Below are 19,900 nucleotides of genomic sequence, written 5' to 3'. Positions count from 1 at the left end.
CCTTTACCAGCTTTGATAACACTTTAATGATCAATCATTATAAAACATATCAGATATATTATTCTGAAATGGACCAATCTGCACAACGACTACTTTTACTTTTGGTACTCTAAGTATATTTTGATGATAATACTTTTGTACTTTTACTTGAGTTACATTTTGATTGCAGGACTTTTACAGTACTTCCTACACTCGGGTACTTCTACTTTTACAAGATCTGAGTACTTCTCTCACCCCTGCATGAAGATTTAATGTGAGATGCTTAATGAGCACTTTAATTCTTGCAATTTCCAAACATTAAAGGGAAACTCTTAATTTAAAGTGGACCTATCATGCTATATTTAAATGATATATTGTAGGGCCATACCTATATAAGGTATATTTATACGTTTCTGTTTTCAAAATACCAAACAGATCATGCATTTTAGCCATGCCTCATTTCGCTCTATTTGCTGTTCTCCAGCCCTGTTTTTGCAGGGGGCTGATTCTGTGAGCTGCAGCTGACCACGCCCCCCTGCAGGAGAGGGGAGCCGCTCTGATCAAGTCAGAAGAGGGGGAGAAAAATAGATCTCCGTCCTCCGTGTTTTATTATAGCCTATTATTATATAGAGTCGTTATTCATTTGTTTTAAAGCTCAATAAATAACAAAGAAAGACCTTTGACCGGCACTTTTCTAATTTTGTCCGGAAGATTTCAACTTTAACGGACATCTTGACCGGCGAAAGAAAACCTAACTGAAACTCTGCCGCACGGTCCCCTCGTTCCTTGGAAGAGGCGGAGAGGTGGGTGTTTGTCATCTGCTGGTGGACTAACCGGAGATAATTACAGTGCTTGCCTCGACGGGGAGGGATTGCATTGAATTAAAGCAGCGGGAGCAAACGCTTGCCTCGGGGAGGGAGAAAAAAAGCCACAGCGGAGAATAAACAGAAGGGTAACCATGGTAACCATGCGCGGGAAGTCTTCTTCGCTGCTTTTGTGGCAGACTACAGCGCCACTTACAGGCCTGGCATATGTACTACAGCGTCTCCAGTGCTTTCGAGCGGCAATGGCCGGCCGTGGCCCAACCCCACATTCCCCTGATAGGTGGAGAGTTGGCCCAATAGCCGTAGCGCCAGTTTTTATCAGATCCGTTGCAGCCCCTTTTTTAGAGATTTGGGTATGGAGGAAAATAGAGAGGGTTGTGTTTTCTGACACTTGGTGAGTTCCCTGGAACACCGGGGACACATATTCATGTATAAAAGACGTACAAAAGTGCATTTTGCATGATAGGTCCCCTTTAAGTAGATTTTGACCAGTGCTCTCTCGCTCTCTGTTCTCCACGGTGTGTCCCAGCTCTGAATCATACCAGCTGAACAGTAAGCACTCTGTCCATTCCTCTGGAGCTGCTCCATGCCATCTATCATGTACTGTACTCCAGGCCAGCCGCTTGACGTCAGAGCCAGCATGTGTGCAACGGTGGGATTGTGTGAGAGAGAGAGAGAGGGGGGAGATGGTGCATATGCTTGCAGTGACTAGGTTTAGTCAGCAGTTATACATGTTTAAGGGGTGTTTGAGTATGTACATGAGTGTGGTTGTTTATGTACATTTATAAAGCATGTGTCTCAATGCGTTCATTTGGACATATATCCATTTTTTTTTATTGTTGGTGAAAAAAAAAGAGAAGGGAGGAATCTTTCGTGTTTTGTTAGCATGCTTACATGTGTGCAGCAGCACCATTTGGCTTTTTATATAAGTATAAATGTGTGTGTGTGTGCCTCTAGGCTCACATTGTAACACTGCCTGCTTGTTTGTAATTATGTATTTGTATCTGCGTCTGTATAGGCCCAAGCAGTACAGTATGTGCATATGGAGACTGAGTTGCATGCACATTTCAGTGTATTTCTATTGGACTATTCTATACTGCATCTACAATTACATTTTCTTATCAAGCATTCGTTTTAGTTTGCTTGCGACAAATAAAGAACATTATATTTTATTGCATTATCTTTTACTTATTTTCCACAAATATTGACATCCAAAAATACTGGCAGTGGCAACAGTTAAATAAGACAGGCTCAAATGAGTCAGTGATTCATGTATTATATATACAATTCCACTTACTGAACACACCAACACAAGTACTAAAAATAAAGAACACATCAAGTGACAAGACGAGGGAGCAAATCAAAATGACAGTAAAAGAAAATATAAACAAATTAAATTAAATACATACATAAACAGACAAAATTAAAAGCACTGGCTGTGTACTTTGGACCTGTTTTATGGAAATGGCAGCGCTGTGATGTCAGAGGTTGTGTGTGTGTTGGAGGAAGTTTTCTTTCCCTTCAATTATTGAACCTGATGCTGGTTGCTGGCCGTGTTCTCAGGGTGTGTGCAGTTCAGCTGGCAGAGGTGTTCACGGACATCTTCAACAGGTCCCTGCTGCAGTCTGTAGTCCCCACATGTTTAAAACACTCCACCATCGTTCCTGTCCCCAAAAAAACAATAATCACCTGCCCCAATGACTACCGCCCAGTAGAACTCACCTCCATCATTATGAAGTGCTTTGAGCGGCTAGTCAAAACCTTCATCACCTCCTCCCTCCCTGACTCTCTAGGCCCCCTGCAGTTTGCCTACAGAGCAAACAGGTCCACAGACGACGCCATAGCCCACACCATCCACACTGCCCTCTCACACCTGGACCCGAAGAACAGGAACACATATGTGAGAATGCTGTTCATTGATTACAGTTCAGTATTCAACACCATTGTGCCCTCCAAGCTGGCCATCAAGCTCAGAGAGCTCTGCCTCAACAGCGCCCTCTGTGACTGGATCCTGAACTTCCTGACGGGCAGACCCCAGGCAGTGCGGGTGGGAAACATCACATCCTCCACCCTGATCCTCAACACCGGAGCCCCTCAAGGCTGCGTGCTCAGCCCTCTCCTCTACTCCCTGTTCACTCACGACTGCGTGGCCACACACAGCTCCAACACCATCGTGAAGTTTGCTGACGACACGACCGTCATCAGCCAGATCACAGACGGCGACGAGACGGCGTACAGAGAGGAGGTCGGAAAACTGATATCTTGGTGCCAGGATAACAACCTCCATCTCAACGTCAGCAAAACAAAGGAGCTGATTGTGGATTACAGGAAGCAGCAGGGAGAGGGACACGCCCCCATCGCCATCAATGGGACTACAGTGGAGAGAGTCAGCAGCTTCAGGTTCCTTGGGGTCCACATCACTGAGGACCTGACATGGACTCTTCACACCACCACCATCACCAAGAAAGCTCGACAGCGGCTCTTCTTCCTCCGCAGGCTGAGGAGGTTCAAAATGGATTCCAGGATACTCTGCAACTTCTACAGGTGCACCATAGAGAGTATCCTGACCTTCTACAGGTGCACCATAGAGAGCATCCTGACCTTCTACAGGTGCACCATAGAGAGTATCCTGACCTTCTACAGGTGCACCATAGAGAGCATCCTGACCTTCTACAGGTGCACCATAGAGAGTATCCTGACTGGCTGGCATCACACGGCCTGGTACGCAGCTGCACCGCCCTCAATCGTAAGGCTTTACAGAGGGTGGTGAAAACTGCACAGAACATCACCAGGACGGAGCTGCCATCCATGGAGGGACCTTTACTCCCCAGCAGCTCAGGAAGAAATCCCTAACGGATTATCAAAGACCCCATCACCACAAGCCACAAACTGTTCTGTCCTGTTGCCGTCTGGCAGACGTACACGCAGCATCCTGGCAAAAAACAAAAAGATTCGGAGACAGTTTCTTCCCGCAGGCAGTGAGACTGTTAAACAATTGAACTTCTGAAACAATTTCATAACATTCATCTGCTACTTAGTAATATCATTCCAATAACTTTTATATACAGTAGACTCGTACTGCACTATTCCACTTTTTTTCTCTCTCACTTTATTTTAGAACTATTTTTCTTTCTGTATTACTTTTACTATCTGTATTATTATGTTACATTGTTGGAGAAGCCTGTGACCTAAGATTTTTCAACCGACATAATTACTCTGTAGCTATGTTAGTTTGACAATAAAGAACCTTAAAACCTTGAACCCTTGAAATAAAAGGTGTGTGTGTGTGTGTGTCGTCCTCTCTAGAGGGAGGAAATCTGTCTCTATGATAATTCATTCCCTTTTCAGTATTCTCAGTGTGATTTGATTTATATTAGTCAGCCTCAGTTACATCATATTATTGGAATTGCTGGATGACAGTTTGTTCATAGCCATAGCCAAATTGTTCGGTTGTATCTACAGCCCAGAAGTTGTGTTTAATTTCTGCTGAGACCACTGGGCAAAATGTCTGATGCTTTGCCAGCTCTTTTTCACAAGTGGGTGTGTGTGTGTGTGTGTGTGTGTGTGTGTGTGTGTGTGTGTGTGTGTGTGTGTGTGTGTGTGTGTGTGTGTGTGGTGTGTGTGTGTGTGTGTGTGTGTGTGTGTGTGTGTGTGTGTGTGTGTGTGTGTGTGTGTGTGTGTGTGTGTGTGTTGTTGTGTTGTTTGTGTGTGTGAGAGAGTAATGACGTTAACCCATACAAGCAGGTTTCTGTTACACCTGGGCCACATTTAACCTCAGGTGAAGAGGTACAGTAAGAGACAGAAAAGGAGACACTGCCTTCTTCTCTTCTTCTTCCTTTTGTGTCTTCCTTTTGTCTGTCTTTAGTCAAAGCCACACATTTACAGACAGAGAGAAGAGGAAAGGAAGTGCACGATGAGTGAATTTGTTCCATTCTGTGAACACTGCAGTAACTCAGGCCTTTGGGTTAAAGCGTAAACAGATGGTGACACCAGAACTCTTGGAATTCCAAGTGCTAAAACCATCTGAAATAAATTAGATTACCACAACCAATGACATTCATTCACTTGTTTTATTAAGAGCACACTAAATAAATCATTTTGATTTAAAGACAGGAGGATGCACTATATTAAAATACACTTTGTGTGTAAAACATTTAATGTTAAATGATATTACACCTGGATTTTAAGGGAGCATCCCTCATTTCTAATTCCATTACTCCAAGCTGGCATTGAGTCCTCATTGGTTCAGATTAGCCAGTCCAAAAGAAAGGGTTGGTACTCTGTAAGATTTCCATTTACTGTACAGAACTCTTTTGAGTTAATGTGTCAGCTGGCTGCAAAAAATGCTTTCCTGGAAATCTTTACACCAGCATAGACCTGAAAGAAAAAGGAAAGGAGAGGCATGGATCAGGAAGATGGATCGAAAAGTAAAGATGTGTTAAATGTAGAGAGGAAGAAAGAGGAAATGACCAAAGTGGATGAGAAGGATAGATCAAATTGGAGAGCTGGGGACAAGCGCCAGGAGGAGGGAGGAGCGGAGGAGAGATAAATGGATGGCAAGGGCGGATCCAGCTGAAAGCAGCAGATGAACTGGAGACTGATGGGTGCTGATGTGACAGAAGAGAAATGAGGGAAGAAAAGGAGAGTGGATGTAAGATGGATGATGTCAGGACTGAAGAAAGAGGGACAATTATAGAAGAATGAAAGGAAGGAAAATATCTGCATCATTGTATGGATTGTCCTGTTATTTGTTGTCAAATCTTTTAAAGGTCCCATGACATGGCCATTTCTACTGATCATAATTCCATTGTTGAGGTCTACTAGAATAGATTTACATTGTGCAATGTTCACATTGGTTTCTCATACAGCATTTCTGTATAGTATGTGTATTCACTCTCTGTCCTAAACGGCTTGTTGGAGCTCCTGCCCCCCCCTCCCTGTGAGCCCAGTGTGCTCTGATTGGTCAGCTCGCCCACTGGCTCGCTGCTGCGAGGAGCTGACAGTGTGAGCTGGGTTACTGGTGTCATTTCCTGCTTGCTGCGAGATAGCGAGACATCGCAAATGGACGCGGGAAGAGGGGGGGGGTGCTGAGGGGGCTGCAGCAGCCCCATCTGCGAGGCTCCACTAGCACCCGCATCCCCCTCTTGCACCCCCAAACGCGGCGCACCTACAGTGTAAGCACGCCACAGTTTCGCCACTGTGAGGCTCCACTAGCACCCCCCCCCCCCCAGCGCGTCACAGTTTCGCCGCTGAGAGAGTGTGTGTGTGTGAGGAGCTCCACGGATTGGTCCATTTTGGATGTCACGAGGTTCCCGGAAGAAACAAATGGAAAAAGATAAATCTCCAACGAGGCGTTCTGGGGCAGCATAGACAGGTCTTTTCTGTGTTAGAGTTTTACTCTTACTTTTGAAAAACCTTCATAACACACAAGGGGACGGGTAATAACCGGACAAGCATGACATGGGACCTTTAACATTTAATCTGGATTTTATGGAACTGACAAGATGACTGTGGGTGTTTCTTGTTTAAATGTGGACGTTAATCTCTTGGATGGGTGATACGGATGAGGCAGTGGAAGGGGAGGGGAAGGATTTATGGAACTAGAGTAAAAGAGAAAAATCTCTGACACACACACACACACACACACAACACCACACAACACACGCTCACACATACGCTCACAAGGATTGTGCAAACATTTCTGTGCATTCCTCAGGAGTCACGCTTCTCTCCTGCAGATCTAAAGCCCTGCAATCTCTGATGTCTCTCAGCCAGCTGTGGGAGAGAAACTCCCTCTGGAGGGAACACAGGGATGTTAGCCTTTGCAGACCATTTACATGCACTAAAACCTATGTTACACACTACAGGAAAGAGAAAACCCCCAAAAGCATAACAGGGCCTCTTTAAAGCACATATTCATCTGATATGTAAAATGTTTAACTGTCACCGATCCGATCTGTTTTTACTTTACTGTAATAAAAATAACCGAGGAAGAGCCTTTCTCTTTAAATCCTGGCTGTTGTTCAGTCACCAGCGGAGGGACTGAAGCTGGATCCGAGTGTGAAAGGCTTTCACTGTGAGAATGTGATGCAGGAGAAGACAGCATGCAAGCTCAGCAAAACCTCTTTCAGCCTGTCTTTGACTCATGATTAAACGTTCTTTAAAATACAGTGACCATCATCTCCATGCCCACCTCCTCATCCTCCATCTGTTGTTGGCATCTTTTTTACATCCTCTGCTCATCATCCTATGACTCATTATTCCCCTTGTGTGTGTGCTTATATCCGCATACTGTACATGTCCTCCGCATTTAGAGTTAGTTCCTAAGTAAAGGATTGAACCCTCAGAAAATGGCATCCATTTTCTACGCTTTTTTATGTGTTTGTGTGTTGTTTTGTGTGTGTGTGTGTTTTCCTCACATGCTCCTCAGTAACAGATGGCCCTCCAAACCTGTGTACTTAGTCCGGATGGAGAGTACAGTGAGTGGGAGAAGGGAGAGATGGAGGGATGGAGGGAATAAGGTAAACACAGGGAATGATAGCAGGGGGTGGGGGGGTAAACGGCAGATGGACAGAGGGAGGGAGAGCGATGAGTGGATTAGGAAAATAAAGATAGTTCACTGAGAAATAGAGGAGGGGGAGAAGAAGAAAATAAAGGAGCCTTCTATTTGTGTGAAAATAGTGAAATAATGGGGCTCTGTTTTCTGCTGTTCGTTCGCAGTGGAAAGAAATGGAGAGGTGTGTGTGTGTGTGTGTGTGTGTGGTGTGTGTGTGTGTGTGTGTGTGTGTGTGTGTGTGTGTGTGTGTGTGTGTGTGTGTGTGTGTGTGTGGGTGTGTGTGTGGTGTGTGTGTGTGTGTGTGTGTGTGTGTGTGTGTAGGGGCCTGCCTGCGTGTGTAGGCCTGTGTGTGTAGGCCTGTGTGTGTAGGGGCCTGCCTGCGTGTGTAGGCCTGTGTGTGTAGGCCTGTGTGTGTCGGGGCCTGTCTGTGTGTGTAGACCTGTGTGTGTAGGCCTGTGTGTGTAGGGGCCTGTCTGCGTGTGTAGGCCTGTGTGTGTAGGCCTGTGTGTGTAGGGGCCTGTCTGCGTGTGTAGACCTGTGTGTGTAGGCCTGTGTGTGTAGGGGCCTGTCTGTGTGTGTAGACCTGTGTGTGTAGGCCTGTGGGTGTAGACCTGTGTGTTTAGGCCTGTGTGTGTAGGCCCCTGTGTGTGTAGGCCCCTGTGTGTGTAGGCCTGTGTGTGTAGGCTTGTGTGTGTAGACCTGTGTGTGTAGACCTGTGTGTGTAGACCTGTGTGTGTAGACCTGTGTGTGTAGACCTGTGTGTGTAGACCTGTGTGTGTAGACCTGTGTGTGTAGGCCTGTGTGTGTAGACCTGTGTGTGTAGACCTGTGTGTGTAGACCTGTGTGTGTAGACCTGTGTGTGTAGGCCTGTGTGTGTAGACCTGTGTGTGTAGGCCTGTGTGTGTAGACCTGTGTGTGTAGACCTGTGTGTGTAGACCTGTGTGTGTAGACCTGTGGTAGCCACATCTTCCCTTATAAGGACTGGGTTTGGGAAGAGTTACTGAGGAATGAACAGAATTACGGTGCAGTTACTCCCCTTTTCCTCTGCTCATATTTCTACACTGCAGCTCTGAAATCTATCTGTACATGTGTCCGTCTATCTGGTTCTAACCACCTGATATGTGTATTAAATAATGTAAACTTTATTGAACTCGAACGTTACATCAATGTCCATATACTGAATAGCGTCTCAGCGCATTACTGTATGAACAGAAAAATGACTATTTCCAAATGATTATGTTTTGTTCTCCAGTTGAAAGCCATTTGATATTGTCATATAACAACATAGGAATGTTTTGGTCATTATGAGTACAGGTCAGTAAAATGTTTAATTACAGTATGGTGAAGGCAAATACAAATAATGTTTCTATATCTTAGTAACAAAAGATGCACATATTTAAATCTAAATGTAATCTTTGGTGTAAGAGGTGATGTTAAATAAGTGTGACAGATGTTTCTGCCCCTTTCTCTTGTTGCTCTTTAGACCCACTGCTGACCCTCATGTTCATCTCAAAGGGATCAGGGACAGCATTTCATCCTCACTTTTTCTCACCCTCTCCTCTCTCTTTGCTGTTTTCTCTTCATTCTTTCTCCATTTGATCTCTTTCATCCATACTTATTCTGCTTAATCTAATGCTATCTATCTTTTAGAAAATGAGGGATTTTCTTTGCTTTCCTTCCTCCTCTTCATGATGTTCTTCCTCCTCCACCTTTATCCTCTGAGGAAGAAGAGAGGGAGTGTGTTAATCTGTTGTCTGATGCCTGAGTGGGCGAAACTGCTGACGGTCATTACAGCATGACCGCTGCCTGTGTGTGTGTGTGTGTGTGTGTGTGTGTGTGGGCATCATTGTGTGCTTTACGTGTGTTGGTCCATCCAAGCGTGTGTGTGTATGTGTTTCTGTCACAGTGTGTGTGAGGAAGGGGGGAGCGTGACTCACCCGACGGGCGCAGAATGATCAAGGGATGAGACGGGGGAGTAATAACGGAGAGATGGTTAATATTGAACGACAGATGAGCAGCGCCCCGAAGGGGGAGAGGAGCGCATGGAAAGTACTGTCACCATATTCACAAGCGGGGTTTCCTCCTCCTCTCCTCTCCTCTCCTCTCCTCTCCTCTCCTCTCCTCTCCTCTCCTCTCCTCTCCTCTCCCATCTCTTCTCATCTCATCTCCTCTCTTCCCCTCCCTTCTCCTCTTCTCCTCTCCTCTCCTCTCCTCTCCTCTCCTCTCCTCTCCTCTCCTCTCCTCTCCTCTCCCATCTCTTCTCATCTCATCTCCTCTCTTCCCCTCCCTTCTCCTCTTCTCCTCTCCTCTCCTCTCCTCTCCTCTCCTCTCCTCTCCTCTCCTCTCCTCTCCTCTCCTCTCCTCTCCTCTCTTCTCATCTCATCTCCTCTCTTCCCCTCCCTTCTCCTCTTCTCCTCTCCTCTCTCCTCATCTCCTCCCCTCTCCTCTCCCATCTCTTCTCATCTCCTCCCCTCCCCTATCCTCTCCCATCTCTTCTCCTCTCCTCTCATCCCCTCTCCTCTCCTCTCCTCTCCCTCTCTTCTCCTCTCCTCCCCTCTCCTCTTCCCCTCTCTTCCTATTCTTCCATCTCTTCCCCTCCTCCCTTCCCTCTCCTCTCCATTCCCCCTCTCCTCTCCTCTCCCCTCTCCTCCCGTCTCCCATCTTCCTCTCCTCCCACTCTCCGTCACCCTCCTCTCCCCTCTCTTCTCCTCTCCTCTCCTCTCCCCCTCTACTCGCCATCTGCTCCTCTCCCCCTCTCTCCGTCATCTCCCCTCTCTTCGCAGTGCCCTCATCTTCTCCGCCCTCACCACTCTCCTCTCTTCCTCCCCTCTCTTCCTCTCTCCTCTCCTCCCCTTGCGCTCTCCTTTCTCTCCCCCCCGACCATTCTCCTCTCCTCTCTACTCCTCGATCCCCTCCCCTCTCGTCCTCTTCCTGCTCCTCAAGAGCCCTCTCCCCTCTCCTCCCCTCTCCTCTCCTCTCTCTCCTCTCCTCTCCTCTCCTCTCCTCTCCTCTCCTCTCCTCTCCTGTAAATATAAATATTAATGATGTCATAGTTTATTAGACAATAGGGGACCGTTTGTTTTTACGAACAACATTGTTTTCCATGCAACCAGTAATTTTCTGTTGGTATGATTCACTTAAAACATTTTTGTTGCAACAATTATTTGCCTTTTGTATACATTACATTACATTCCAACCACAACATTCTGCCTGTTAACCTTGGGTTTGTGAGAAACCCATTTGAATCCTTGTAGTGAGGTGGATTTGGGTCTCGACCCGGTGTAGAAAATGATCGGGTCATGCTGAGTCACACATTGGAAAACCTCCATGCTACTAAAATTGAAAATGAGTATTATCTGCTTGTCTGTAAGGAGTCCCAACAAATAAAACCTGGGAGCCGCTTCTGTAATGCTAATATATATTGAGCCCATTAATTATCCCTAAAGAGTCATTAACCTTTTCATGGAGGCTGTTAAGCTGGCTACACACCAACCCGATTTTGGGAGTCAGAGGCCGTCAGAGGCAGTCGGGCATTCGCGGCGCCCTACTCAGGTTGGTGTGTCCCGCACCGTCGTCTCTTTACGGCACCTTTTCACACCTCCCGCTTTTCACACCTTTCTCTTTGAATCGGCCGCGGGAGGTCAGAGAAAGTCGGCCCAAGCAATCACTCTGATTGGCTGTTCACACTACCGCTGCCTGCTGGTAAGGAGAGTTATTGCCACTCGTCGACTGAAGTATAGAGAGGCGAAGTCCCTCCCCTTCCGGTGGGACTCATGGGACCTTATTACGGAAAAAGTTTGTATTGAAGTCAATGAAGAGAGAAAGATTATCTTTCGATCCCGTTTGAATTGTGCCACGAATTACACATATGATGTTTGTCAATCTTAAAAAATAATTTCCATGTCAAAAAAGTCACAGTTTGTCGTAAAACTGTTGAAATATAAGACTATGAAAAATAGGCAACTAGAAAGACTACAAATCCCAGAATCCCGGTCCCGCATGCTGGCTCTTACGAACCGACTAACTCCCCTTGTGTGTATGTACAGCTCTCATCATGCCCAGACTTGGAGTGATTTTCACCTCTTTTAATACTTTTCGCCTCATTCTGAAAGAAAGAGGTGAAATGTACCAACGTGACGGCCGTCTTGGTGTGTGGTGCGAGACGGGAGATGTAGTTCATTGAGCGGTTTCACACAAAAAAAGTGTTACTTCACATTTTTACCACACATTCTTATTTTTTTTACTTGTAAAATTATCTTTTAAATTGACAAACATCATATGTGTAATTCGTGGCACAATTCAAACGGGATCGAAAGATAATCTTTCTCTCTCCATTGACTTCAATGCATAACTTTTCCGAAATAAGGTCCCATGGAGCTCAACCGGAAGGGGAGGGACTTCGCCTCTCTATTTGCAGTGTGTTCGTAGGCGGGCGGCGTAGCGGGCAGCGTAGCCGACGCAGGCGACGTAGCTGACGTAAAAGTCGGGACACCTTCGGTACGTGTTCTTTGGTCTCAGGTGGGTGTGTAGCGGCCTTTATAGAGCAGGTCTTTGAGTAGATGCTAGCACAGTCGATGAGGTTAACAGGGAGGGTTTGACACTCATCATTAATGTGAGGAGTTTGACTGTCTGGTGCTCAGGCAGTTCATTTCTGTCCGCTGTGCTCCAGTTTGTCTACATTCATACATTTGCTAATTAGCATAATTTACATGTTCTAATGCCAAAGGGGTTTTCCAAACGTGCCTACTTGGAACATATGTAGATCAATTTAACAAGTTCTGATTTGTTGACATTTATTCCGTCCTTCCCTTGCACATCTGAAGGGAATATTTGTCTGTCTTGTTTGTGTGTTTGTACACAGTTTTATTTTTTTTCCTTTAACTCATTATTTGAGTGTGAACATAAGTTGAAAACGTAAAGGTTGTTACAGCAGGAAATAAAATGGTATATAATCATTATTTTCTCAATTTTAAAAGAAGATTTATTTTCATGTTTGGCTGCGCGTGTTGTTGCATGACTTGTGTTTTCAGTCTCACTGTAATATGAACCTGTGAATGTGTGTGTGTGTATGTGTGTGTATGTGTGTGTGTGTGTGTGTGTGTGTGTGTGTGTGTGTGTGTGTGTGTGTGTGTGTGTGTGTGTGTGTGTGTGTGTGTGTTTGCTTGTCAGTCTCCGTCCCCTGTGTATTAAGGAAGTGTCAGACAGGGTCACAGGGTGAAGGAGCGAAATACGACTCAGCAGAAACTGAGAAGAACAACACTTCTTGTCTTCTCTCTCTCTCTCTCTCTCTCTCTCTCTTTCTCTTTCTCTCCCACTCTTTTTCTGCTGGAAACATTTACCATGCTGTTTTCTCTGCCTTCTCCTTATCTTCCTCTCTGTTTTCCTTCCTGCTTCCTTTCTATACTTCACTCCCTCTTTTTCAGTAGCTTCTCCTTCTCTTGTGGTCTGGAATTTCTCAGGTCGCATTCCAGCTGAGTGTGTGTGTTAGGGGGAGTACTGACACATCCCCTGTGTGTGTGTCTGTGGTTGTTTGTGTGTGTGTGAGAGAGAGAGAGAGATAACTTGAATTATTTGAAGCTGTGTGTGTGTCCATATTGTATTTGCTTGACTTCAGCAACACATTTATTTGATTTGTGTATGTGTGTGTGTGTGTGTGTGTGTGTGTGTGTGTGTGTGTGTGTGTGTGTGTGTGTGTGTGTCTGTCAGATTACAGTATATAATGATGTATGTGTGCATGCTAACGCAGAGCTATTGCATTACCCAGAAGACAAACCCACTCACCCACACAAACAAACACAATAAGAAACGGAAAGGATTTGATGGTGTAATGCCATATTCTGCACATTGGTCTCTATGGATATATACAAATAAACAGAGCAAAGGAGGAAACATTGCTCTGGTTGTCATGCAACACAGTCGCTTTATCTAATTACATTTGATCCTGCTCCTATTAACATCTAAGAACTGTTTTTCTTTGCCTCCACACTCCGCTGTGGCCTTCCCTCTTCCTTTTATGTTCTACTCTCCTTCTGTAATGTTGATTAATGAAGTAGCAAGGAAGCGATAGCATCTCAGATTTCTTTTTCAATCTCATATTATCTCTACTATCAAGCACTTCTCTCCCGGCACTTTGCTACCTGTCTAATTTCTTTATCTCTGGGAATAGCCAGTGACTCGTGTGGTGATGACCTGGCTGATGTTCAGGTTATGTGTGACGCATTTTTAAAAAGCCTGGGGACATCAGAGTGACAACACACACACACACACACACACACACACACACACACACACACACACACACACACACACACACACACACACACACACACACACACACACACACACACACACACACACACACCTCCTGTCTGACTCAGTGGTAGTCTTGTCCTGTTTCCCTAAATCAAAATGTTAGTAACATGTGCAGTACCTGCCAACACACTTTTATCACACACTCACTCACTAAATATGACAAACACACACTGTTTGCTGCCTCAGTCGACCTGTCACTCACACTTTATTGGTCTGTGTGTCAATCCAAGTACGAACAAACACATTGACCTATGGATCACTGCAGACAAGTGAAGTTAATAGTATAGCTCAGAATATCAGGGCCTTTTGGGACTTTACAGGTTCATCACCAACTTTATTTTGTAATACCTTAATTCAAGGGTATCTACTGAAGCATTATCAAATGATAGGGCTCCCTTTTTCCCAAATTGAACCTTTATTTCCGTTAATGGCTTTGTAGATATTTTTACGTAACTTCAAATGAGGTCAACATTTGCTGTGTTACTAAACACAAAGTTTAAACACCCTAAAATCTAAGTTCCTCATAGAAGTAAATCTAATTAAAGTGTGAATACTTATTCAGTTATATTTACGCCCATAGTTATAACACTTAATCATTCATCTTTCATGTATGGTGCTATTTGGGAAACACAATCATCCTCTAACTACTGTACGTGTGGTAATCTCTCCAATGGCAAAATGGATATCAGTTTTTCGAACCATAATAAGATTGTACTCTTTTAATCTCTCCTGTCAACAGTTCTAAGTCTCCGTGTGTCTTCTTCCTCTCCTGCAGCATTTCCAGTGCACCATCCAGGCTCTACAGGATGAGCTCAGGATCCAGCGGGACCTCAACCATCTCCTTCAGTCCGACTACTCCGAGTCCGGTCACATGGGAAACCAGCCCATCCCCCCTCATGAAATGACAGAGGAGAACTTCCTGCGTCTCCACGGCGAGTACGAGCGTCACCTGAAAGAGCTCTTCCTCCTGAGGAAGACGGTGGAGGAGATGGAGCTGAGGATAGACACACAGAAACACACACTAACTGCCAGGTGAAGTGTGACATCACTGCGTCGTGGCCTCTCTGACGTCTGAGGCTGCCAAAGTGCAGAATGTCACCTTCAATCTCCTCTTTTCTTCTGTCACAGGGATGAATCCATAAAGAAGCTACTGGAAATGTTGCAGAGCAAAGGCCTGTCATCACGGGCAACCGAGGAGGACTATGAACGGACCAGGCGATTGGCCGATGCCGAGATGACCATCCACCAACTGGAGGGGCTGCTGGAGCAAAGAGACAAGGAGATGCTACAACTCAGAGAGGTGTGTGTGTGGTTGTGTCTGTGTGTTAGTGTTTGACCGGCCAAGAGGAAACAAAGTGCATTCAAGCATTCCCGTGTGGGGGTGTGTGCAGAACAAACCGTCAGATCCAGGTAGAGCCCACTCTTCATCATAATTCAGTTTTAATACAACACAGGAACAACACATGAATGCACAACATTTCCCTTTTCCCTACATCTGTCAGTTGTTTTAACTCTCGGTTCATCAGTGTGTGTTGTTTTATACAGCACCGCCCTCTAGTGGACAGATGTTGTCAATGAACAACAAATGATTAAAGCTAGATATGAAACTTTTCAGTAACAAAATGCTTTTTTTCATTATAGAATTATTTTTGATTGGCAGTTCATTTACCAAACAGGAAATAAATAAAGTAAGAAGTATATAAGTAAAAAATCGGTACCACTTTACAATAAGACTACCCTTCAGGGTTTATGAATAGTTTGTAATTCATTTATTAATTAGGTTGTGAACACTTTATAAATCATTAATAAGCTTTTATAAGACATGAGATAAATATTTGCTTGCCAAATAGTGAGCCCACATTTATCTGTACTGCTAAGTCTTATATTGGCTGCCTAGCTTACTTCGTCTTCTTCATCAGCCAGCATCCTTGGTATCTGTTGCTCACTGAGTTGATTCTCGCTAAGTAGCCAATATAAGGCTTAGTCATCTTGCTAAATAGTGAGCCTGTGTTGATGTATGAAAACTATGTTAGAACTGGTTTATAAATGGTTCTTAATGATTAATAAAGTGTTTACAACCTAATTCATAACCTAATTATAAACCCTTTATGAATCATTTATAAGGATAGTCTTATTGTAAAGTGGTACCAGAAAAAGCTGTATTGGATCGTGAGAAAAGTGTTGTTGCACTGAAAAGTATGCAAAGCAACTGTTCTCAGACTAACCATTTTTTATGACTGGCTCCAAAAGCACCAAGGGCCACAGCTGTGAGGAGGACGCACGCACGCACGCACGCACGCATGCACGCACGCACGCAGGCACGCACGCACGCAGGCAGGCACGCACGCACGCACGTACGCACGCACGCACGCACGCACACACACACACACACACACACACACACACACACACACACACACACACACACACACACACACAGAGAGCAAGTGATGCATCATCACATGACTGAGAAACGTTGTTGTTTAAAACATAGCATTCCTACTCACTGACACGTTCTGGCCCATGTTGCTTCACATTGCATCAGAGTGCTGGACAGAGTTCCTGTTTTTGGACAGTATTTGACAACGAATATGTTTGTTGCAAAGCAGATGACACCTCAGGAAAACAGGATAATGAACATGCAACATCTGGAGGATAGTTTCAGTATATGTTAAGTTACATTACATGGGAAATACATGTACAGTAGAAGTGTCTATTGTGCATTTGTCTTGCATACTTCCTGCTACACTGCTATTTCTTTAATTAACAGACAAATCCTGGTAACTCCCTGCAGCTATTTTCAGAAAATACTGGTCCCCTCGTGAGATGGAGCTGAGCTGCAGCAGAAACATGTCAGACTTCTCTATGAGAATCATGTGATTCACATTAAGTAATTCATTGTTATAACATTTCACAATTACATCTCCTTTTGCACATAGCTCTAATCTCAACAGCGTTTCTACTCTTTCATACAGCATAGGTCCTTAAAAAAAAACTCCCCGACATGGTAACCAAATGAGGGAATACCTAAGTGTGTGTGTGTGAGAATGTGTGTGTGTGCTCTGAGCATTCAGTATACTAGCCTGAAGCCACCCTACTCCCCCTTTCATATCGGTGTGTGTGTGTGCTCCTGGCCGTGCATTAGCTGTGTGTGTCGGCCTCTGAGTGTTTCCTCCAAAGAGAGGCAGTGATGCATACGCTGCTGCGTCCTCCCCTCTGCTTTCACTCCCTCTCTCTCTCCTACTCTCTCCCCCTGTCCTTTCTTATCTTTTTGTGTCTTTACATCTTTACCCCAATCCCCCGCCCCCCATGTCTATCCCCCTTTGCTCTCACTTCATTTGAGTTGTGATGCTAACCACAGCCAGACGGATAGGATCTCATTGCAAATTAGATTCTTTAAGAATTTTGCGAGTTTTGTGAATCGAAATTTAGTTTAGTTCTACCAAATTCCTCTTTTGTTGTCAGTGGGTGTCATTGTAGGCTGCTTTAGGAGCTTGAAACTAGCACCCTGATGTTTGATTTTCAAGCCTTTGAAGCCACAAGACTGGATTTCATCATTTCAATTGATTTGTTTGTGTTTAATTTAGACTTCTTTTAGATTCTAGGCCATCCCAGATTTCTTTGAACTTGAAGACTTCAAAGCTGGGAGCTTATTAATTGAATTAGCATCATTTCAGACTGTCAGAGTGGATCCTTCAGAGTCTTATACAGTGTGAGCACAGTTAGCTCCTCACAGTCTGAAGGATGTGGGATGGACGGATCGACCCGAGGATGCTGAAAGCCCCTGCGAGAAGGAGACACCTCATTCCTGCCTCCCCCTGCATCCCCATCTCCCCCTCGTTTCCAGTTACTCCCTCCCTCCCTATTCCCCCTCCTTACCACGTGTCTCCCACCTTTTACCCCTCTCCTCCTTTCTCCCCCAAACGCTATCACCAACTGTGTTCCTCTGACTCCTTCCCCGCTCCTTCCCCTCGTTGCCTCCGCCGCTCTGTCCACCCTGTGGTGTTCCCGTCCTCCTGTCCCCCCCACCACCCCTCTTTCCTTATCGCCTCCCCCGTCCATCCTGCCCTGCAGCACTCGCCCTCCTTCCCCGCTCCATGGCCTCCTCCGGCCATTCAGCCCTCCCTCCGCCACCCTCCATCAGTTGCTGTTGCCTTCTGTCCCCCCCCACGACCGTCTCCTCCCTCCCTCCGGCCCCCTGTATCTCCCTCCCTCCGGCCCCCTGTGTCTCCCTCCCTCCGGCCCCCTGTGTCCCCCTCCCTCCCGCCTGCTGACCAGCGAGGTTTGTGTGTCCCTCAGGAGCTGCACCGCAGATACGAAGCAGCTCCAGAGTCAACCAAGACCAAGGCCCTGCAGACGGTCATTGAAATGAAGGTAAATGTGTCGTTGATTGCTGCATGTACATTTTTGTCTGCATCACTTTATTCCATAGTATTTGAGTTATAGGATCAGAAATAAAGAAACTAATAAAATACTTTTTGTCTCTGAAAAACCCATTAATGCTGTAATACACTGTACATACTGTATAGTGGCGGCTGCACATATTGTACTGGATGCTTGCAATATTTGTGACGAAAGCTTCTTCAAAAGATGCTTTTTTTGATCTGCTTTTTTTTAACTCCCAAACCTTGATATCCTCCTCAAATATCCTCTTTGTAATACGCTATATATTTCTCTAATCAATCAGAATAATTATAATGTTGTATTTTAATACTATGATTCAAAATACATAGCATTAAACCGTAGAGTACATTAATCTGCACGTTATAAATGTAGTTTATTAGCTACTGTACTCTACCAAAACAATTTGAAACTCCCAATATTCTTCTAATTGCTCCCTCTGGTGGTGGCGCAGATGTTTACACCTGCAAAATGTACTGTTTTATCAGCACAAATGAAGGGGTACACGTAAAGGATTGAAGAGTACATGATAAAACATGTTCATTGTAGGCTTCTTTATATTGGCTATTTTTAAACTGGATCCCAAAAGATTGATGATTGAGGCTTTAAATTCAGTATGTAACTCAGTATTAGACTCTCCTGCCTTAAACATCGTGTTCCGTTCCTTATTTTAAGTCTAGCTGACCTTCATATGTTTATTTCTAAATGTGCCAGAAAACCAAAGGAAAGTATTTCATTGGCAGTATCTACAGTATGACCTACTGTAAGTGTAGTTGATTAGACCTGGTCTCTTACCTAACCATGCCCCGTTGATGTCCTGCCAGGATGCAAAGATCAGCTCGATGGAGCGTGGCCTGAGGGAGCTGGAGGAGGAGGTGAACATGCTCAAGTCCAACGGAGCTCTGAGCAGCGAGGAGAGGGAGGAGGAGATCAAACAGATGGAGGTCTACAGATCCCACTCCAAGTTCATGAAGAACAAGGTGACACATTCACACACACACACACACACACACACACACACACACACACACACACACACACACACACACACACACACACACACACACACACACACACAAAAGCACACTTCCGCTCGTCTTATCATGTCTCTTTTTGTGTTTCAAAACAATTGCAGGATTTTGCTTGCTGGGAAATAATTTGACTTCTCTATAACTTTAGTCTCAGGAACAGACTTTTTTTGGTCTTTTCTATATCTTCAATTAAACTTTTAATGGTTATTTACGCGAGAAAACCTGAGAACCGTTGGCCCTGGTAACCCAAAACATACCAACAAAATGTTCTCACAGTATTTTCTGTTTTCCTAAATACCTTTTTTACAGGCGCAACCCAATTACCAGCTTGTAATGTGTGAATGTATCATATATGCTATTAAAAGAGTGGGTTCTGTGTATCATTCCAGCATGTGAGGTGTTTGGATGTGCAGTTTGTGGTGTTTTGGTAATGTTGGGCTGATGTGTTTTGGTAATGTTGGGCTGATGTGTTTTGGTGGTGGTGACGCCCTCCTCTCCTGCCAGGTTGAGCAGCTGAAGGAAGAGCTAACTCTCAGCCAATCAGAGAAGGAGGAGCTAAGGCAACGAGCCAATGAGCTCCAGCGGGAGGTGCCTGCAGTAAGAGATACGCCTGTGTGTCTGTGTGCTCTTCTGACCTGTCCCTCTTCTGTCTCTCAGGGAGACTGAGTAACGGCTGCTGCTTGAATAGATATCCTAATAGTGCGACTGCATAACTATACTGATGTGTTCAAACCAACAGATGTGTTCACTTCCCATTCTGTCTAGGAACAATGGCCCCAGCACTAGTTGTTTCAAGC

General features: G+C 45.0%; 1 protein-coding gene across 9 annotated transcripts in view; it reads left to right on the top strand.

The window, feature by feature from the left end:
- The window catches only part of LOC117484967 (ELKS/Rab6-interacting/CAST family member 1-like), a 137,093-nt gene that overhangs the window by 27,650 nt on the left and 89,543 nt on the right, over window positions 1–19,900 (top strand). For 5 of the 9 annotated variants that reach the window (XR_004556182.1, XM_034133496.1, XM_034133495.1 and 2 more), the window contains exons 5-9: window positions 14,447–14,703; window positions 14,800–14,971; window positions 17,971–18,045; window positions 18,897–19,052; window positions 19,608–19,700. Coding sequence is in view for 7 of the 9 variants with exons in the window: in XM_034133496.1 (XP_033989387.1) it covers window positions 14,447–14,703; window positions 14,800–14,971; window positions 17,971–18,045; window positions 18,897–19,052; window positions 19,608–19,700 (753 nt within the window). In the remaining 2 variants the exon portion in view is untranslated. The remainder of the gene's footprint in view (window positions 1–14,446; window positions 14,704–14,799; window positions 14,972–17,970; window positions 18,046–18,896; window positions 19,053–19,607; window positions 19,701–19,900) is intronic. The other 4 variants (XR_004556183.1, XM_034133499.1, XM_034133498.1 and 1 more) reach the window with 1 other exon arrangement.

Source organism: Trematomus bernacchii, unplaced genomic scaffold (assembly GCF_902827165.1).
Source record: "Trematomus bernacchii unplaced genomic scaffold, fTreBer1.1, whole genome shotgun sequence".
NCBI classification, from domain to species: domain Eukaryota; kingdom Metazoa; phylum Chordata; class Actinopteri; order Perciformes; family Nototheniidae; genus Trematomus; species Trematomus bernacchii.
The sequence above is the reverse complement of the archived record's forward strand: the minus strand, read 5'-3'. Positions and strand labels throughout refer to the sequence as shown.